At 43.8% G+C, this 14,987-nt stretch overlaps 1 protein-coding gene across 6 annotated transcripts in view; it reads right to left on the minus strand.

The window, feature by feature from the left end:
• Positions 1 to 14,987, minus strand: part of PTPRZ1 (protein tyrosine phosphatase receptor type Z1) — a 368,376-nt gene that overhangs the window by 118,565 nt on the left and 234,824 nt on the right. For all 6 annotated transcript variants that reach the window (XM_063927193.1, XM_063927198.1, XM_063927197.1 and 3 more), the window contains exon 9: positions 7,116 to 7,300. In XM_063927193.1, coding sequence (XP_063783263.1) covers positions 7,116 to 7,300 — 185 coding nt within the window. The remainder of the gene's footprint in view (positions 1 to 7,115; positions 7,301 to 14,987) is intronic.

The raw sequence follows: 14,987 nt of genomic DNA on the forward strand, positions 1-14,987 counted from the left end.
TCTTATCGGGAGAGCTATCCTTAGTGATTTTAATTGCATTTCAAAGTACATACAGTGTTATTAACGCCAGTATGTACCTTTTAAGTGTCAGGATGGGATATATCGGGTCACCGTTGTGATGCTTAGTACATTCTGCCCTCAGTGAGCCAAATTTGCACCACAACAAAGTCTGCATTTCAGTATTCACAAATTTATCTGCATGCCACTTAGCTCCATGTGCCACACAGAAGAGACTGAGATGCAACACTCAATTGGTTAGAGCCTCAACTTTTTTCATGTGTTAATTGATAAAATTGTAAATAAACATAAATTCACTATTTTATTTTTATTAAAACCTCACATTAAATAATCATAAAAACAGGTAGGGTCTGATTCATAGATAAAGGTCTACATGTGTCATCGCTTGGAGAGTGATAAAATGGAGACAGAAAAAGTACCAGCCAATCAGCTCCTGTCATTTTTCAAACACAGCCTGTAACATGACAGTTAGGAACTGACTGGCTGGTACTTTTACTCTCTCCATTTTATCACTCTCCAATCGATGACACATCTAGCCAAAAATGTAAATCTCCGCCACTGCGGTGTCTACCGTGCATGTGTCGGAGTCTACTGTGTATGTACCAAGATGGTTTGCGACAGAGAGGATAAAAAGTCAGGGACTATTTGTGGGAGGTAACGGGCAAGTGGATACTCAAATGCTGGCCTGTCGCAACCATTTTGGGGGGGAGCAACAGCTTGCGTCTGCAAACCTATATGCAGCTCTGACGTTTTACATATGTCAGCCATGCTGCGCAAACATAATGCTACTCAGAAAGTCTATTATCCACCAATATGTGTCTGCAACATTGTACACAAGCGGGGGATCTGAAGCGTCTCCAGTGGGCATCTTGAATACAAATCCCGGCAGATGCAACATTTGCACACTTTCGCACAGCTGCTGTGTTCTAAATCATAGCTGTGGCGACAATTGTGTACATATCTGTATCAGGACCAAAATCCACAAGAAACTGGAAGGAATTTGTTTCTCGTGCAATCTGAATCTTAAAACAAATAAGTATACTAGAAAAGTGCTTTGCGTCATCTCTGCTAGGTAGACTATAGCACAACTGCAACTACAGATCTTGACAAGTTAATAAAATAAAAAAGCTGGTCTTTTTTCCAAACTGTCAAACCGTAGTGATTAATACTACTGCTTAAATGATTGTACAGTAAGTGAAGCATAATCAATATCCACAAGGGGATTAATGACAGCAGATGTCCGTGAAGATAAACAATACATGGCAATTCACAATGTGCTTATATCGGCCGCATGTAACGGAATGCAATGAGCCTAATCCTGTGTGAGTGTATATCTCTCATCTGAAAGTTGTACTTGCACGCCCAAATAAGGTACGTGACTTGTTTATCAATGAAAAATCCTTCTTAGGTGGCTATGATGCAGTCACAGATCTCTATGGCTGTAGTAGCTCAAAGGTAAGGTAACTGACAGCAGCTGCATAGGCGCCTCTCTTAGCAGTCTGTCAGCAGGAGAGTAATCATTCCCCCCGCACCTCCCTGGCTACACCACCGGCGACAAGGGGGGGTCAAAGTGGACACCTGTAACAAGCCCCAAGGATATGCTACTTAGTGGCAGGGATGTGAGCCGTCTTGTCCAAATAGGGAAGTGAGCTGTAAGCGTTGTGGGCACAACCTCAGAGTGACAGCAGCCTCTCACACACAGTGATTGTGCGGCGCAAGTGTGCACCCGCTCTTCTGGGTCCCGCTCTGTTGCAGGCAGTAACAGAAAATGGCAGCAGTTCCACTGGCCAAGATTCCAGTGCCCTGCACCAGCTTCTGGTGGGGTGTGAGGGCCACATGGTACCTGCTGTGTTGTGCTTGGGTCTGGATACTGGGGAGTGCAGCGCAGGTGAGTCTCTCCATGGGGTAAGCATGGATTAGTGAGCAGATACAGGGCTTTGGGATGGGGTGGGAGAGCTAGGAATGCAGCATGGAGTCATTGGGGAGAGAATGATTGTGTGGTGTGTGGAGGAGGAAGGAGAGATATACATATTTATATACGTGATTACGTGTATACATAAATTACATAAATATATATATTAACAGTTTTATATATATATATAGGCAGCAGAGATGGTGCGGCACTCCAATGATTAACACTTGAGACTTAGATAGAAATACAACGTTTCAATGCCCGTTTTATTACTGTGGCATTTTCGTCAGGTAATACAAACACAATAAACACAACATACCTTAAATAGGTGATCACCACGTGCGGACCAAGCGCTACGGCGGGACTGCACACCCGGCGGGCGCAAAGCGGGTGACGTCATGGCGCACTACAAAGGACGACAGACGGCACCCGTAACCAGAGCAACACCAAAACAATAACAATTATATACAAACACATACATATTGTGATGGCTGACAAGAATATAGTCGCTACATGACATATATATGCCTAGCAAGAATACTGCTATAATACTTATGCAACATAAACTGAACCATATAGTCCCGATCAAACGAGACGATATGGATAGAATGAACAAAAGGTGTGATTATAGCAGCTGATCAAAATACAACAATAAATACTGACATGATCAATCAAAGCGGCAGCAGATCTAGTAGATATACTAGGCTGAAAACACATACATATAAGTCAATGATAAAATCCCTTCTATGAATATTTAGTCACAAATTAACTATCATTAGCTAGGACACTAATACCTGAATATTCATTAAGTCCCCTAGGCGCTATGGTGCCTAGTCGGAAAATCCAACGTGCTTCACATTGTAGTAATTTATGACCACGATTACCACCACGTAATGTTTGTGGAATGTGGTCAATCATTCTATATTTAAGGTTAGTAAGATTGTGGGGTGCCAGAGCGAAATGTCTCGCAACTGGCTGGTCACTATTTCCAGAAATCAATGCGACCTTAATGGCCGACCGATGTGCTGTCATACGTTCTTTAAAGGGACGTTCGGTCTTCCCGATATAGGAAAGGCCGCATGGGCAGATTATCTGATACACTGTAAATTTAGTGTTACATGTTAATCTATGTTTTATATACAGTGCCTTCCCAGTATGTGGGTGATTAAAAACATCACCGGGGATCAGGAACTTACATGTCACACACGTACAACGTATACAGCCCAGTTTGCCCCGATAAAGGCTAGGAGCAGGTTCAGAGATGTCAGCCTTAACTAGGATATCTCGGATGTTACGACCACGTTTATAACACAGCATCAATTTGGTATTGGAAAGCTTGCAATCAGGGTCTGTTTTAACAATGGGCCAGAGTTTCTTCGAGATTTTATTAATGGAACTACTGGCAGTCGTAAAATGAGTTACCCAAGGTAAAGATTTAGTAGTAGTGTCAGTAATCTTCGGAAGCAACAAAGAATCTCTATCCATGCTAAGGACCTTAGTTTTAGTGAGCTGTAGTTGATCGAAGTCATAGCCACGATCTAAAAATTTCTGTAACAAAGTGTCAATTTGTATTTCGGCTTGTGTAGTGTCAGAAATAATGCGTCTGGCACGTATAAATTGCGAGTACGGTAAACCATGGATTAGGGATCTCGGATGACAACTGTTAGGTGCCAATAGGTTGTTACGATCCGTAGGTTTAGAATAAAGGTTGGTGCAAATTACACCCTCACGAATGGAAATAGCAACATCAAGGTAGTGAATCTCGGTTGTGCTATGTGTATAAGTAAATTTAACAGGGCTAGGACCAGAATTATGTAAATTGATATGGCTAATGAGGTCATTGCAATCACCCTTCCAGAAAATCAATAAATCGTCGATATAACGACAAAAGAACAAAATCCTGCTAGAAATTGATTCATCAGAAAAAAATACAAGCTCCTCAACGTCAAACATAAATATGTTAGCATATGAGGGGGCTACCGCCGCCCCCATTGCACAACCGACCAGCTGTAAGTAAAATAAACCATTATACAAAAAGAAATTTTTGGTCAAAATAAATTTGAGCAAATCAAGCACAAAGGTGATCTCAGGACCATTGTAATGAGACTGACAATTCAGGAAACGACCCACAGCAGCCAGTCCTAGGTCGTGAGGTATGACGTATATAAACTGGTCACGTCTATTGTAAACATGGAGATATCAGGATCTAACCTAGGAAGGGCCAAGAGTTTAGTTAACAATGAAGTAGTATCTAGCAAATATCTAGGGTGTTTTCGAATATACGGTTGAAGTATACTATCTACAAAAACAGACGCAGGTTGTGACAGACCTCCACGGGCGGCAATAATAGGCCTACCAGGGGGGTCTGTCACAGACTTATGAATCTTAGGCGTAGTATAGAAAAGAGGAACCAAAGGAAATGCAGGATAAAGTGCTTTACTTAAAGAGTCAGTAATAATGCCATTGTCCAATGCTTCCTTCAAGATAGACAAAAGTTCATTCTTATAGGTACCAGAAGGGTCCTGGGTCAGAAGTAGGTAAATAGAGGAGTCATTAAGGTGGAGATCCACCTGTCGTTTATAGCTGGTCAAGTCCTGTATCACCAGGGTACCCCCCTTGTCAGCTGGACGAAAGATAAGATTTTTATTACTGGCCAGATTGTCCAAGGCCATTTGTTCACCAATAGTTAAATTATGGCGTTGAGGAGGTACCGTAGTTACAGCTGCCTGGACTTCGTCATTCAGGAGCCTCATAAATGTTTTAATAGATGGATTGAAAAGATTGTAACACTAAATTTACAGTGTATCAGATAATCTGCCCATGCGGCCTTTCCTATATTGGGAAGACCGAACGTCCCTTTAAAGAACGTATGGCAGCACATCGGTCGGCCATTAAGGTCGCATTGATTTCTGGAAATAGTGACCAGCCAGTTGCGAGACATTTCGCTCTGGCACCCCACAATCTTACTACCCTTAAATATAGAATGATTGACCACATTCCACAAACATTACGTGGTGGTAATCGTGGTCATAAATTACTACAATGTGAAGCACGTTGGATTTTCCGACTAGGCACCATAGCGCCTAGGGGACTTAATGAATATTCAGGTATTAGTGTCCTAGCTAATGATAGTTAATTTGTGACTAAATATTCATAGAAGGGATTTTATCATTGACTTATATGTATGTGTTTTCAGCCTAATATATCTACTAGATCTGCTGCCGCTTTGATTGATCATGTCAGTGTTTATTGTTGTATTTTGATCAGCTGCTATAATCACACCTTTTGTTCTATCTATCCATATCGTCTCGTTTGATCGGGACTATATGGTTCAGTTTATGTTGCATAAGTATTATAGCAGTATTCTTGCTAGGCATATATATGTCATGTAGCGACTATATTCTTGTCAGCCATCACAATATGTATGTGTTTGTATATAATTGTTATTGTTTTGGTGTTGCTCTGGTTACGGGTGCCGTCTGTCGTCCTTTGTAGTGCGCCATGACGTCACCCGCTATGCGCCCGCCGGGTGTGCAGTCCCGCCGTAGCGCTTGGTCCACACGTGGTGATCACCTATTTAAGGTATGTTGTGTTCATTGTGTTTGTATTACCTGATGAAAATGCCACAGTAATAAAACGGGCATTGAAACGTTGTATTTCTATCTAAGTCTCAAGTGTTAATCATTGGAGTGCCGCACCATCTCTGCTGCCTGCGTATCCATCCGTGAGGGCACCCAATGTACTTCTACTCCTAGTGGCTGTGCCGGACCCCTGCCTCATATATATATATATATATATATATATATATATATGTATACATACATATATATAAAATCTGAGGGGGCCCTAGAGATATCACTGTACCGGGCCCCAAGCTGTTGTCGGCCCTGAAACCACTGCATCACACCCCACACATTTCACCAGGAAGTGAGTTGGATGCAGGAGGCTGTTCCACTCTCCCGGGAGTGCTTTTTGTTTTTACTAGAGTTTTAAAGATCACTATAGGCTTCCAGATGCTCCCATGTGATAAATGAAAACGGAAAAATAGGAACAAATAACATTCATATGCATTTAGATGTGCTTGTAACAATACTGCTTTGATAGCTAAGGTCCAATTACTAATTACAAACAATGTCAGTATACAGCAACAAACCTGAATATAAACCCATTTGTATATAGTAATGGGTTTTCACATTTTAGCCAGGATGGAACACCAAGCAGGTAATCAGTAGAAGCCGGGTTGGAAAACCAGCAGGTAGTCATTATAAGGCAGGATGGAAAACCAAGCAGGTAATCAGTAGAAGCCGGGTTGGAAAACCAGCAGGTAGTCATTATAAGGCAGGATGGAAAACCAAGCAGGTAATCAGTAGAAGCCAGTTTAGAACACCAGAATGTAGTCATTAGAAGCCAGGATGAAACACACAAGTTATCCGAAGAAGCCATGTTAGCACAACAGCAGGTGGTCAGGAGAAGCTGGGTTGGAACACCAGCAGTTAGTCTAGAGTAGCTGGGTTGGGACACCAGCAGGTAATCAGAAGAAGCCAGGTTGGAACACCAGCAAGTGGTCAGGAGAAGCTGGGTTGGGACAGCAGCAGGTAATCAGAAGAAGCTAAGTTGGAACACCAGCAGGTAGTTAGGAGAAGACAGGTTGGAACACCAGCAGGTGGTCAGGAGAAGTTGGGTTGGGACACCAGCAGGTAATCAGAAGAAGCCAGGTTGGAACTCCAGCAGGTGTTAGGAGAAGACAGGTTGGAACCCCGGCAGGTGGTCAGGAGAAGCTGGGTTGGGACACCAGCAGGTAATCAAAAGAAGCTGGATTGAAACACCAGCAGGTGTTAGGAGAAGTTAGGTTGGAACACCAGCAGATAATGAGGAGAAGCTGGGTTGGATCACCAGCAGGTAGTCAGACATATGCTGCATTGGCACACAATGCTGGAAGTAATCTGTGCTAGCACACTAGTGGGTAGTTGGTAGTAAGGTGGGTATTAGAAAATCAAAACAATATACTGAAGCAGAGAAATGAGGGCTATTTTCCATATTATACAGTGATTTAATGTACTCTATGATTAATCCAAAACATATAACAAAATGATATATTAATCTAGCTTCCTATATATAATTAAAATAAACATATGGTTAAAAAGAAAGAAAACAACCCACAATGCATAAAAATATATATGATTACCAAGTCCTGGTAGCCATCTGTCAGATATTCATGCTTTGATTGGTCTTCGCCTTGAAGAAGTTGGTAATAAACTAAATATCTCTCAATCACTGCATCATATACAACCCGTGGTCTCTTCCATGTAATTAGGAGGCTTGTGCTGTTCTGTGATTCCGCCTGGACATCATCGGGTTCTGAACTGCAAACTAGAAAAGAAGAAGTAAAAAAAGAAAAATTTGTACAATTATTATAAAAAACGTATATACAATATGCCATGGAAAATAATACACACAGAGGTACAAATGTATACTAAACTATAGTATCCAAGCAACAAGCTTGTATCTAGTGCAAATTAACAAATTAAAATGTTTGAGTGGCTGCTATGGTGTAAGGTGAGCACTACACTTATGATGTCAGGATCTGGAAAATGGGGAGCTTTTAATCATCCCCCAGAAAGGTTGGCATATAACAACATATAACAACAGCTGTAGGCTAGTTATTGCTGGAGAGACTACATTGGAGGCACTGTGTCTTAAGATATTACTGTATAGCCTTTCTTTGTTGTGACAGTGTATTCTCTCTAATAGAATTTTGTTTGCTAATCCTCTATGCTTTGTTACAAAGTTGAACATGTATAGCACTAATCACAGTAAAGTTTATCCAACCTTCACAGCCTCTTGGTTTAACCGTGCCCTTAAAATTCACCTTATTACTGTAACATATCACATCTCCTCATATATTTCCCAAATCTGGTCCCTGCTGTGCTTCTCCTAACTCTCTTGTTGTGTTTGCCCATTTCTCTGCGGAATGTAAGCTCTTGTGAATATGGTCCTCTCTTCTACTGTTTTCACCATGCTATTATGCAATCTGTCCTCCTTGTCTTCAGCGTTTGGTACCATCTTGCAATAATTTTGTTTGGAGGGAATGTGGCCACAAATCCCAGATCTGGCCTTGCCTCCTCAGTATCCGGGCACCATGCCCATGGATTTCTCAACATCCCTGATTGTGTCACCTTCTATATCTGCCTAAACCAGAGGTTCCCAAACGCGGTCCTCAAGGCACCCCAACAGTCCAGGATTTAGGTATATCCATGGCTCAGCACAGATGGTTAAATCAAATTGACTTAGCTGCTAAGTAAGTCCCCTGTGGCCAAGCATGGATACATTTAAACCTGGACTGTTGGGGTGCCTTGAGGACCGCGTTTGGGAACCTCTGGTCTAAACTGTTCAACACAGGCATGAGAGGGATAAATAAATTCCTCTATTGCTTCTCTGACAATTGTACTACTCAAACACTCTGCATGTTTTATCAAGTTACTGACTCGAGAATAGCCAGCAAATGCCTATCTTACCAATGGATGAGAATACTATCTCCAGGCATAGGGTATGCTGGAGGATTAAGTTTTGTTTAATAATTATTATTGCTGGGGAAATGGCATGAAAGAGTGGCTTAATGCATTAGATAGGTCAAGGAAGGTCTGGTGTAAAGCCTATAAAAATTCAAATATGGCACCGATACATACAACCTAGCGCATCAGATGAAGATCAGAGAGCCACTGTAGTCAGTAGTCCTCATGTATGAAATTCCAACATTTTTATATGTAAGAACAAAAACTCTCTGACTGAAGAGAAGTAGAAGTTGGGATGGAGTCCCTATAAATCAATTAAAAGTCTCAGTGTTTAACTCGATATAGCATTCAGTGCAAGACAATCCAAATTTCACAGGACTGTTCTGATTCTTTGTCCACAGTAGTAGCTGTAATCTGCTGCTGTCCTCAATGCTGTCCTCACTCTGAGTGAGGACAGCTAGGTTGTATGTATCGGTGCCATATTTTTCTTTTCACGTTTGTCCCATTTTTGGGGGGTGGAGGTATTGACAGGGAGTTACCTCTGAGTCACCTTGATACGTCACCAAGCTGCTCAAAAAGTGCGCACTCAACATAGGATCTATATTTTATTTGTCCTATAAAAATTCAAGTAGTGTTGTCTGCCAGCATTTTGCCTGTTCTTTAAAGCAATTTTGGATATACTGTATATGCCATAGTAATGCCTTCAAAGATGTCATACAAAGCACTTAAAATCCTAGCATCTGGAATGAATAAGATTAATGGGAAATCTCTGGCACTATATAATAAGAAATTGTCATACGATATGCCATCTTTAACCACAGAACGATATTACATTGATGGTTTTTATGTGACACAGAGGTCTATGTACTAAGCCTTGGAGAGAGATAAAGTGGACGGAGATAAAGTACCAGCCAGTCAGCTCCTAACTGCCATGTTACAGGCTGTGCTTGAAAAATGACAGGAGCTGATTGGCTGATACATTTTCTCCATCCTCTTTATCTCTCTCCAAGACTTAGGGTGTTATTTAGAGATGGACGCAGCAGCGCGGTCGCTCGCAGTGGCCGTGTCAATCTGGTCAGCGCTCATGCACTGATTGCAGTGCGCGAGTGTGATCTTATACATTGCAGCAGGCCGCAGTGTGATTGACAGCGCTGTCAGGGGTCGACCCTAGAGGCGATGCGCTCGCAATTAGAGTGCGGACACATCGGGAGGTGGCCTCACACATGCTGGGCGGCCTTGCCTTGTGCTGAGTGGCCCTCAGCATGTTCAGCGATGAAGGCAGATCTGGCTGCCATCTGCATTCATCTCTGAATAACCCCCTTAGTACATAGACCCCTAAATTCCTTATACAAATTCCATAAAGGTTGGTATATGTAATATTTAAGAGGATAGATTTTACTATTGAAGCAGTATGTTCCTTGTGTAGTTGGTGTTTCACAAAATTGGTTGAGTAATTAACAAAGCCAAATAAAAACACAATAAAGCCATGCATAATTTTCACAAATGATTACATATTATCTAATTTCTCATACGTCCTAGAGGATGCCGGGGGCCATTTCATGACCATGGGGTATAGACGGTTCCGCAGGAGTCATGGGCACTTTAAGACTTTTCAAGGGTGTTAACTGGCTCCTCCCTCTATGCCCCTCCTCCAGACCTCAGTTTTAGAAATGTGCCCAGGCAGACTGGATGCACTCCAGGGGAGCTCTACTGAGCTTCTCTGAAAAGACTTATGTTAGGTTTTTTATTTTCAGGGAGAACTGCTGGCAACAATCTCCCTGCTTCGTGGGACTGAGGGAGCAGAAGTAGGAACCAACTTCCTAAAGAGTTTCATGGCTCTGCTTCTGGCTGACAGGACACCATTAGCTCCTGAAGGGAACTGAACGCTAGCCGTGCCTAGATGCTCACTCCCACAGCATGCCGTCACCCCCCTCACAGAACCAGAAGTCAGAAGACAGATCTTCAATCAAGAAAGTGACGGCTAAAGGTACCGCACGGCTGGCGGGAGCGCAGCGCGCCATGTTGCCCACACATACACAGGCACTGCAGGGTGCAGGGCACGGTGGGAGGGGCACCCTGGGCAGCATGAAACCTATGGAAACTGGCATAAATAAGGGGCATAAGTTGCTGAGACACAGTCCTACCCCCGCCAGTATAAAAAATGACCTCATAAAAGCTGAGGAGAAACACACCATTGAAGAGTGGAGCTTCCTCCTCAGTCAGCCAGCACACTGCTCAGCGCCATTTTCTCTCTCTCCTCAGGCTGCAGAGACAACGCTGGTCCTCCTCCACTACTGAACAAGTATCAGGGTGCAAAACAGGGGGGGAGGGCACAGTGAATTCGGTGCTATATAATTGTGTGATTAGCATTATAAAGCATGTCAGTGGGCATTTTGTGTTCACAGACATTGTGTTACTGGCGCTGGGTTGTGAACTGGCAAATCCTATCTGTGTCCCTTTGACACATTTTACTGTGGGTCTGTCCCCTATAAGTCCCGGAGTGTCTGTGGTGTGGTTGAGCACATGTGTGACATGTCTGTGGCAGGGAATCTCTTCCTCTGTGGAAGACATGTTAGACACACAGAGGTATAATATGACACCAAGAGCCTGACTGGGTGAAAGGTTACATAATAGTGTGAATCACTACTGAATCTTATACAGAAAACTGAATATAATCTGTTGAAGATGCGATTTTTAATAGTTCTGCCTTTCATCCACAGGGACCCCTTTGGGTCACATACAAATTTGCAAGTACAAACTGATACCGACAAGGACTCTGTTTCCTGTGTCGACACTAGTGATTCCAGGGGAATAGGTCCTAAATTAGCAAAAAAGCATTAAAAACATGTTTTAGCTATAAAGGTGGTGTTAGAAGTTACGAAGCCCCTCTTTTACCACAAGGAGAGGGTTTACTTTAGTAAAGAAGTAATGTAATTGTCCCTCCACCTCAGGAACAGTCTCTTGGAGGGAGTCTGATTTAACCTGAAAAGAAATTTCAGATTCCCAAAAGGAATTCAGGCAGCTTACCTTTTTCCAAAAGGTGGGAGTCACCCCGCATTTTAGACAGGGCCCTGTCATAAAAGAGAAAAGGTGTTTCTCCCTGCACCTGGAATGGCTTCACTTAAGGAGTCGATAGGCGCTAGTGAGTGAGGTGATATATTGATGTGGCCAATGGGACACTACTCAGGCATACCATTGTCTGTGCATGGGTGAGTAGTGCTATTGAGAAGTGGTCAGAAAACTTGTCATTAGACACTGACACAATAGATGGAGACGAGATACTCCTAACGTTAGGTCATATCAAAGACGCTGCTGCGTACGTACTAGAAACCATGAAATATATTGGTCTTTTGGGATCAAGAACCGCTACCATAGCAGTATCGGCTCGGAGGGCGTTGTGGATTCGCCAGTGGAATAGTGATGCAGATTCCAAAAGAAATATGGAGGCTCTCCCGTATAAAGGTGAGGCATTTTTTGGTGATGGGCTGGATGAGTTAGTTTCGGCGGCTACCGCAGGTAAGTCAGCATTCTTGCCTTATGCTCCTACACCGGCAAAAAAGACACATCCCTCTCACATGCAGTCCTTTCGGCCAACAAATACAAAAAGGCCAAAGGTTCCCCCTTTTTTGCAGGTAGGGGAATGGGAAAAGGAAAGAAATCCGCAGCGTCTACCAGATCGCAGGAGCAGAAGTCCACCGCTGCTTCTGCCAAATCTGCAGCATGACGCTGGGGCTCCCTTGCGGGAGTCCGCTCGGGTGGGAGCACGTCTGAAACTTTTCAGTCAAATCTGGATTCAATATGGCCCATGGGTCTTACAAATAGTGTCCCATGGGTACAAACTAGAGTTTCAAGACGTCCCCCATGCCGATTTTTCAAATCGACCTTGCCAGCTTCTCTTCCAGAAGGAGAGGCAGTAACAACGGCAATTAAAAAATTATGTCAGGATCAGGTCATTGTCCTGGTACCCTTGTCACAGCAAGGAGAAGGTTTTAATTCAAGCCTCTTCGTAGTTCCGAAGCCAGACGGCTCAGTCAGACCGATTTTAAACCTCTAAATTCTGAATCTCTACTTGAAAAGGTTCAAGTTCAAGATGGAATCCCTGAGGGTAGTGATTTCCAGTCTGGAGAAGGGGGACTTCAAGGTGTCAGTAGACATAAAGGATGCTTACTTGCATGTTCCCATTTATCCTCCTCACCAAGCTTATCTGAGATTCGCAGTACAGGATTGCCGTTACCAGTTCCAGACGTTGCCGTTCAGACTCTCCACGGCACAGAGGGTATTCACCAAGGTGATGGAGGAGATGATGGTCCTCCTTCGTCAAAAAGGAGTCAATATAATCCTTATCTGGAAGATCTCCTGATAAAAGCGAGATCCAGGGAACAGTTGGTGCAGAACATCACACTCTCCCTGTCAATACTCCAACAACACAGTTGGATCATGAATTTTCCAAAAGTACGGAGAGTATTTCTTCCAGTGGAAAAGGCTCTGGAAATCCAGAAAATCATCAAACAAATATTGAAATCAACAAGCGTGTCGATCCATCAATGCATTCGGTTGTTGGGGAAAAAGGTAGCGGCCTATGAGGCCATACAGTTTGGCCGATTTCATGCCAGAGTATTCCAGTAGGACCTGTTGGACAAGTGGTCCGGATCCCACCTACACATGCACCGGAATAATCCTGTCCCCCAAAGCTAGGATTTTGCTCCTGTGGTGGCTACACAGTTCTCACCTACTAGAGGGACGCAGGTTTGGGATTCACGACTGGGTCCTAATAACCACGGATGCAAGTCTCCGAGGCTGGGGAGCTGTCACACAGGTGGAAAGCTTCCAAGGAAAATGGTCAAGTCAGGAAGCCTGCCTTCACATAAACAGTCTGGAATTGAGAGCCATTTACAACGGCCTTCTACAAGCGGTACATCTTCTTCAAGATCATCCCGTGCAGATCCAGTCGGACAATGTAACAGCAGTCGCGTACATAAACAGGTAAGGTGGAACGAAAAGCAGAGCGGAAATGGCAGAGGTGACAAGGATTCTCCTCTGGGCAGAAAGACATGTAAGAGCTCTGTCAGCAATTTTCATTCCGGGAGTGGACAACTGGGAAGCAGACTTCCTCAGCAGACATGATCTCCATACAGGAGAGTGGGGCCTCCACCAAGAAGTCTTCGCAGAGGTGACAAGTCTTTGGGGAGTTCCTCAAGTAAACATGATGGCATCTCGATTAAACAAGAAGCTTCAGAGATATTGTTCCAGGTCGAGAGACCCTCAATCAATAGCAGTGGATGCACTGGTAACCCAGTGGGTGTTTCGGTCGGTATATGTTTTCCCTCCACTTCCACTGATTCCAAAAGTTCTCAAAATAATAAGAAGAACAAGAGTTCAAGCAATCTTCATTGCCCCAGACTGGCCAAGGAGGGCTTGGTATCCAGATCTTCAGGAGTTGCTCATAGAAGATCCTCAGCCTCTTCCTCCTCGAGAGGACCTACTACAGCAGGGGCCGTGTGTGTATCAAGACTTGCCGCGGCTACGTTTGACGGCATGGCTGTTGAGCGCCGGATCCTAGCCCGAAAGGGTATTCCCAAGGAAGTCATCCACACTCTTATTCAGGCCAGGAAAGGAGTAACATCTAAACATTACCACCGTATTTGGAGAAAATATGTGTCTTGGTGTGAATCCAAGAAGGCTCCTACGGAAGAGTTTGAGTTGGGACGTTTTCTCCATTTTCTGCAGGCTGGTGTGGATGTGGGCCTTAGATTGGGGTCAATCAAGGTCCAGATTTCGGCCTTATCAGATTTCTTTCAAAAATAATTGGCCTCCTTTCCAGAAGTTCAGATGTTCGTGAAAGGGGTTCTGCACATCCAGCCTCCAGTGGCACCATGAGACCTTAATGTGGTGTTGCAGATCCTTCAATCAGATTGGTTTGAACCTCTGCAGGAGATAGAATTTAAGTTTCTCACTTGGAAAGTGGTGATGCTTTTGGCCTTGGCATCCACAAGGCGGCTGTCTGAGTTTGGGGCCTTGTCTCATAAGAGCCCTTACCTGATCTTCCATGAAGATGGGGCAGAGTTGAGAACTCGTCAACAATTTCTTCCAAAGGTGGTTTCGTCCTTCCACATAAACCAACCTATTGTGGTGCCAGTAGCTACTGACACTTTCACTGAGTCACAGTCTCTAGATGTGGTTAGAGCTTTGAAGATTTATGTCACAAGAACAGCTTGGTTATGGAAAACAGAGGCTCTGTTTGTCCTGTATGCTCCCAGCAAGATTGGGTGTCCTGCTTCTAAGCAGACTATTGCGCGCTGGATCAGAGGAACGATTCAGCATGCTCATTCTACGGCTGGATTGCCGTTACCTACGTCGGTGAAGGCCCATTCTACTAGGAAGGTGGGCTCGTCCTGGGCGGCTGCCCGGGGGGTCTCGGCATTGCAACTTTGCCGAGCAGCTACTTGGTCAGGGTCAAATACTTTTGCTAAATTTTATAAGTTTGACACTTTGGCCGATGAGGACCTCAAGTTTGGTCAATCGGTGCTGCAGGGTCATCCGCACTC

The sequence above is a fragment of the Pseudophryne corroboree genome, chromosome 6 (genome assembly GCF_028390025.1).
Source record: "Pseudophryne corroboree isolate aPseCor3 chromosome 6, aPseCor3.hap2, whole genome shotgun sequence".
NCBI lineage: Eukaryota > Metazoa > Chordata > Amphibia > Anura > Myobatrachidae > Pseudophryne > Pseudophryne corroboree.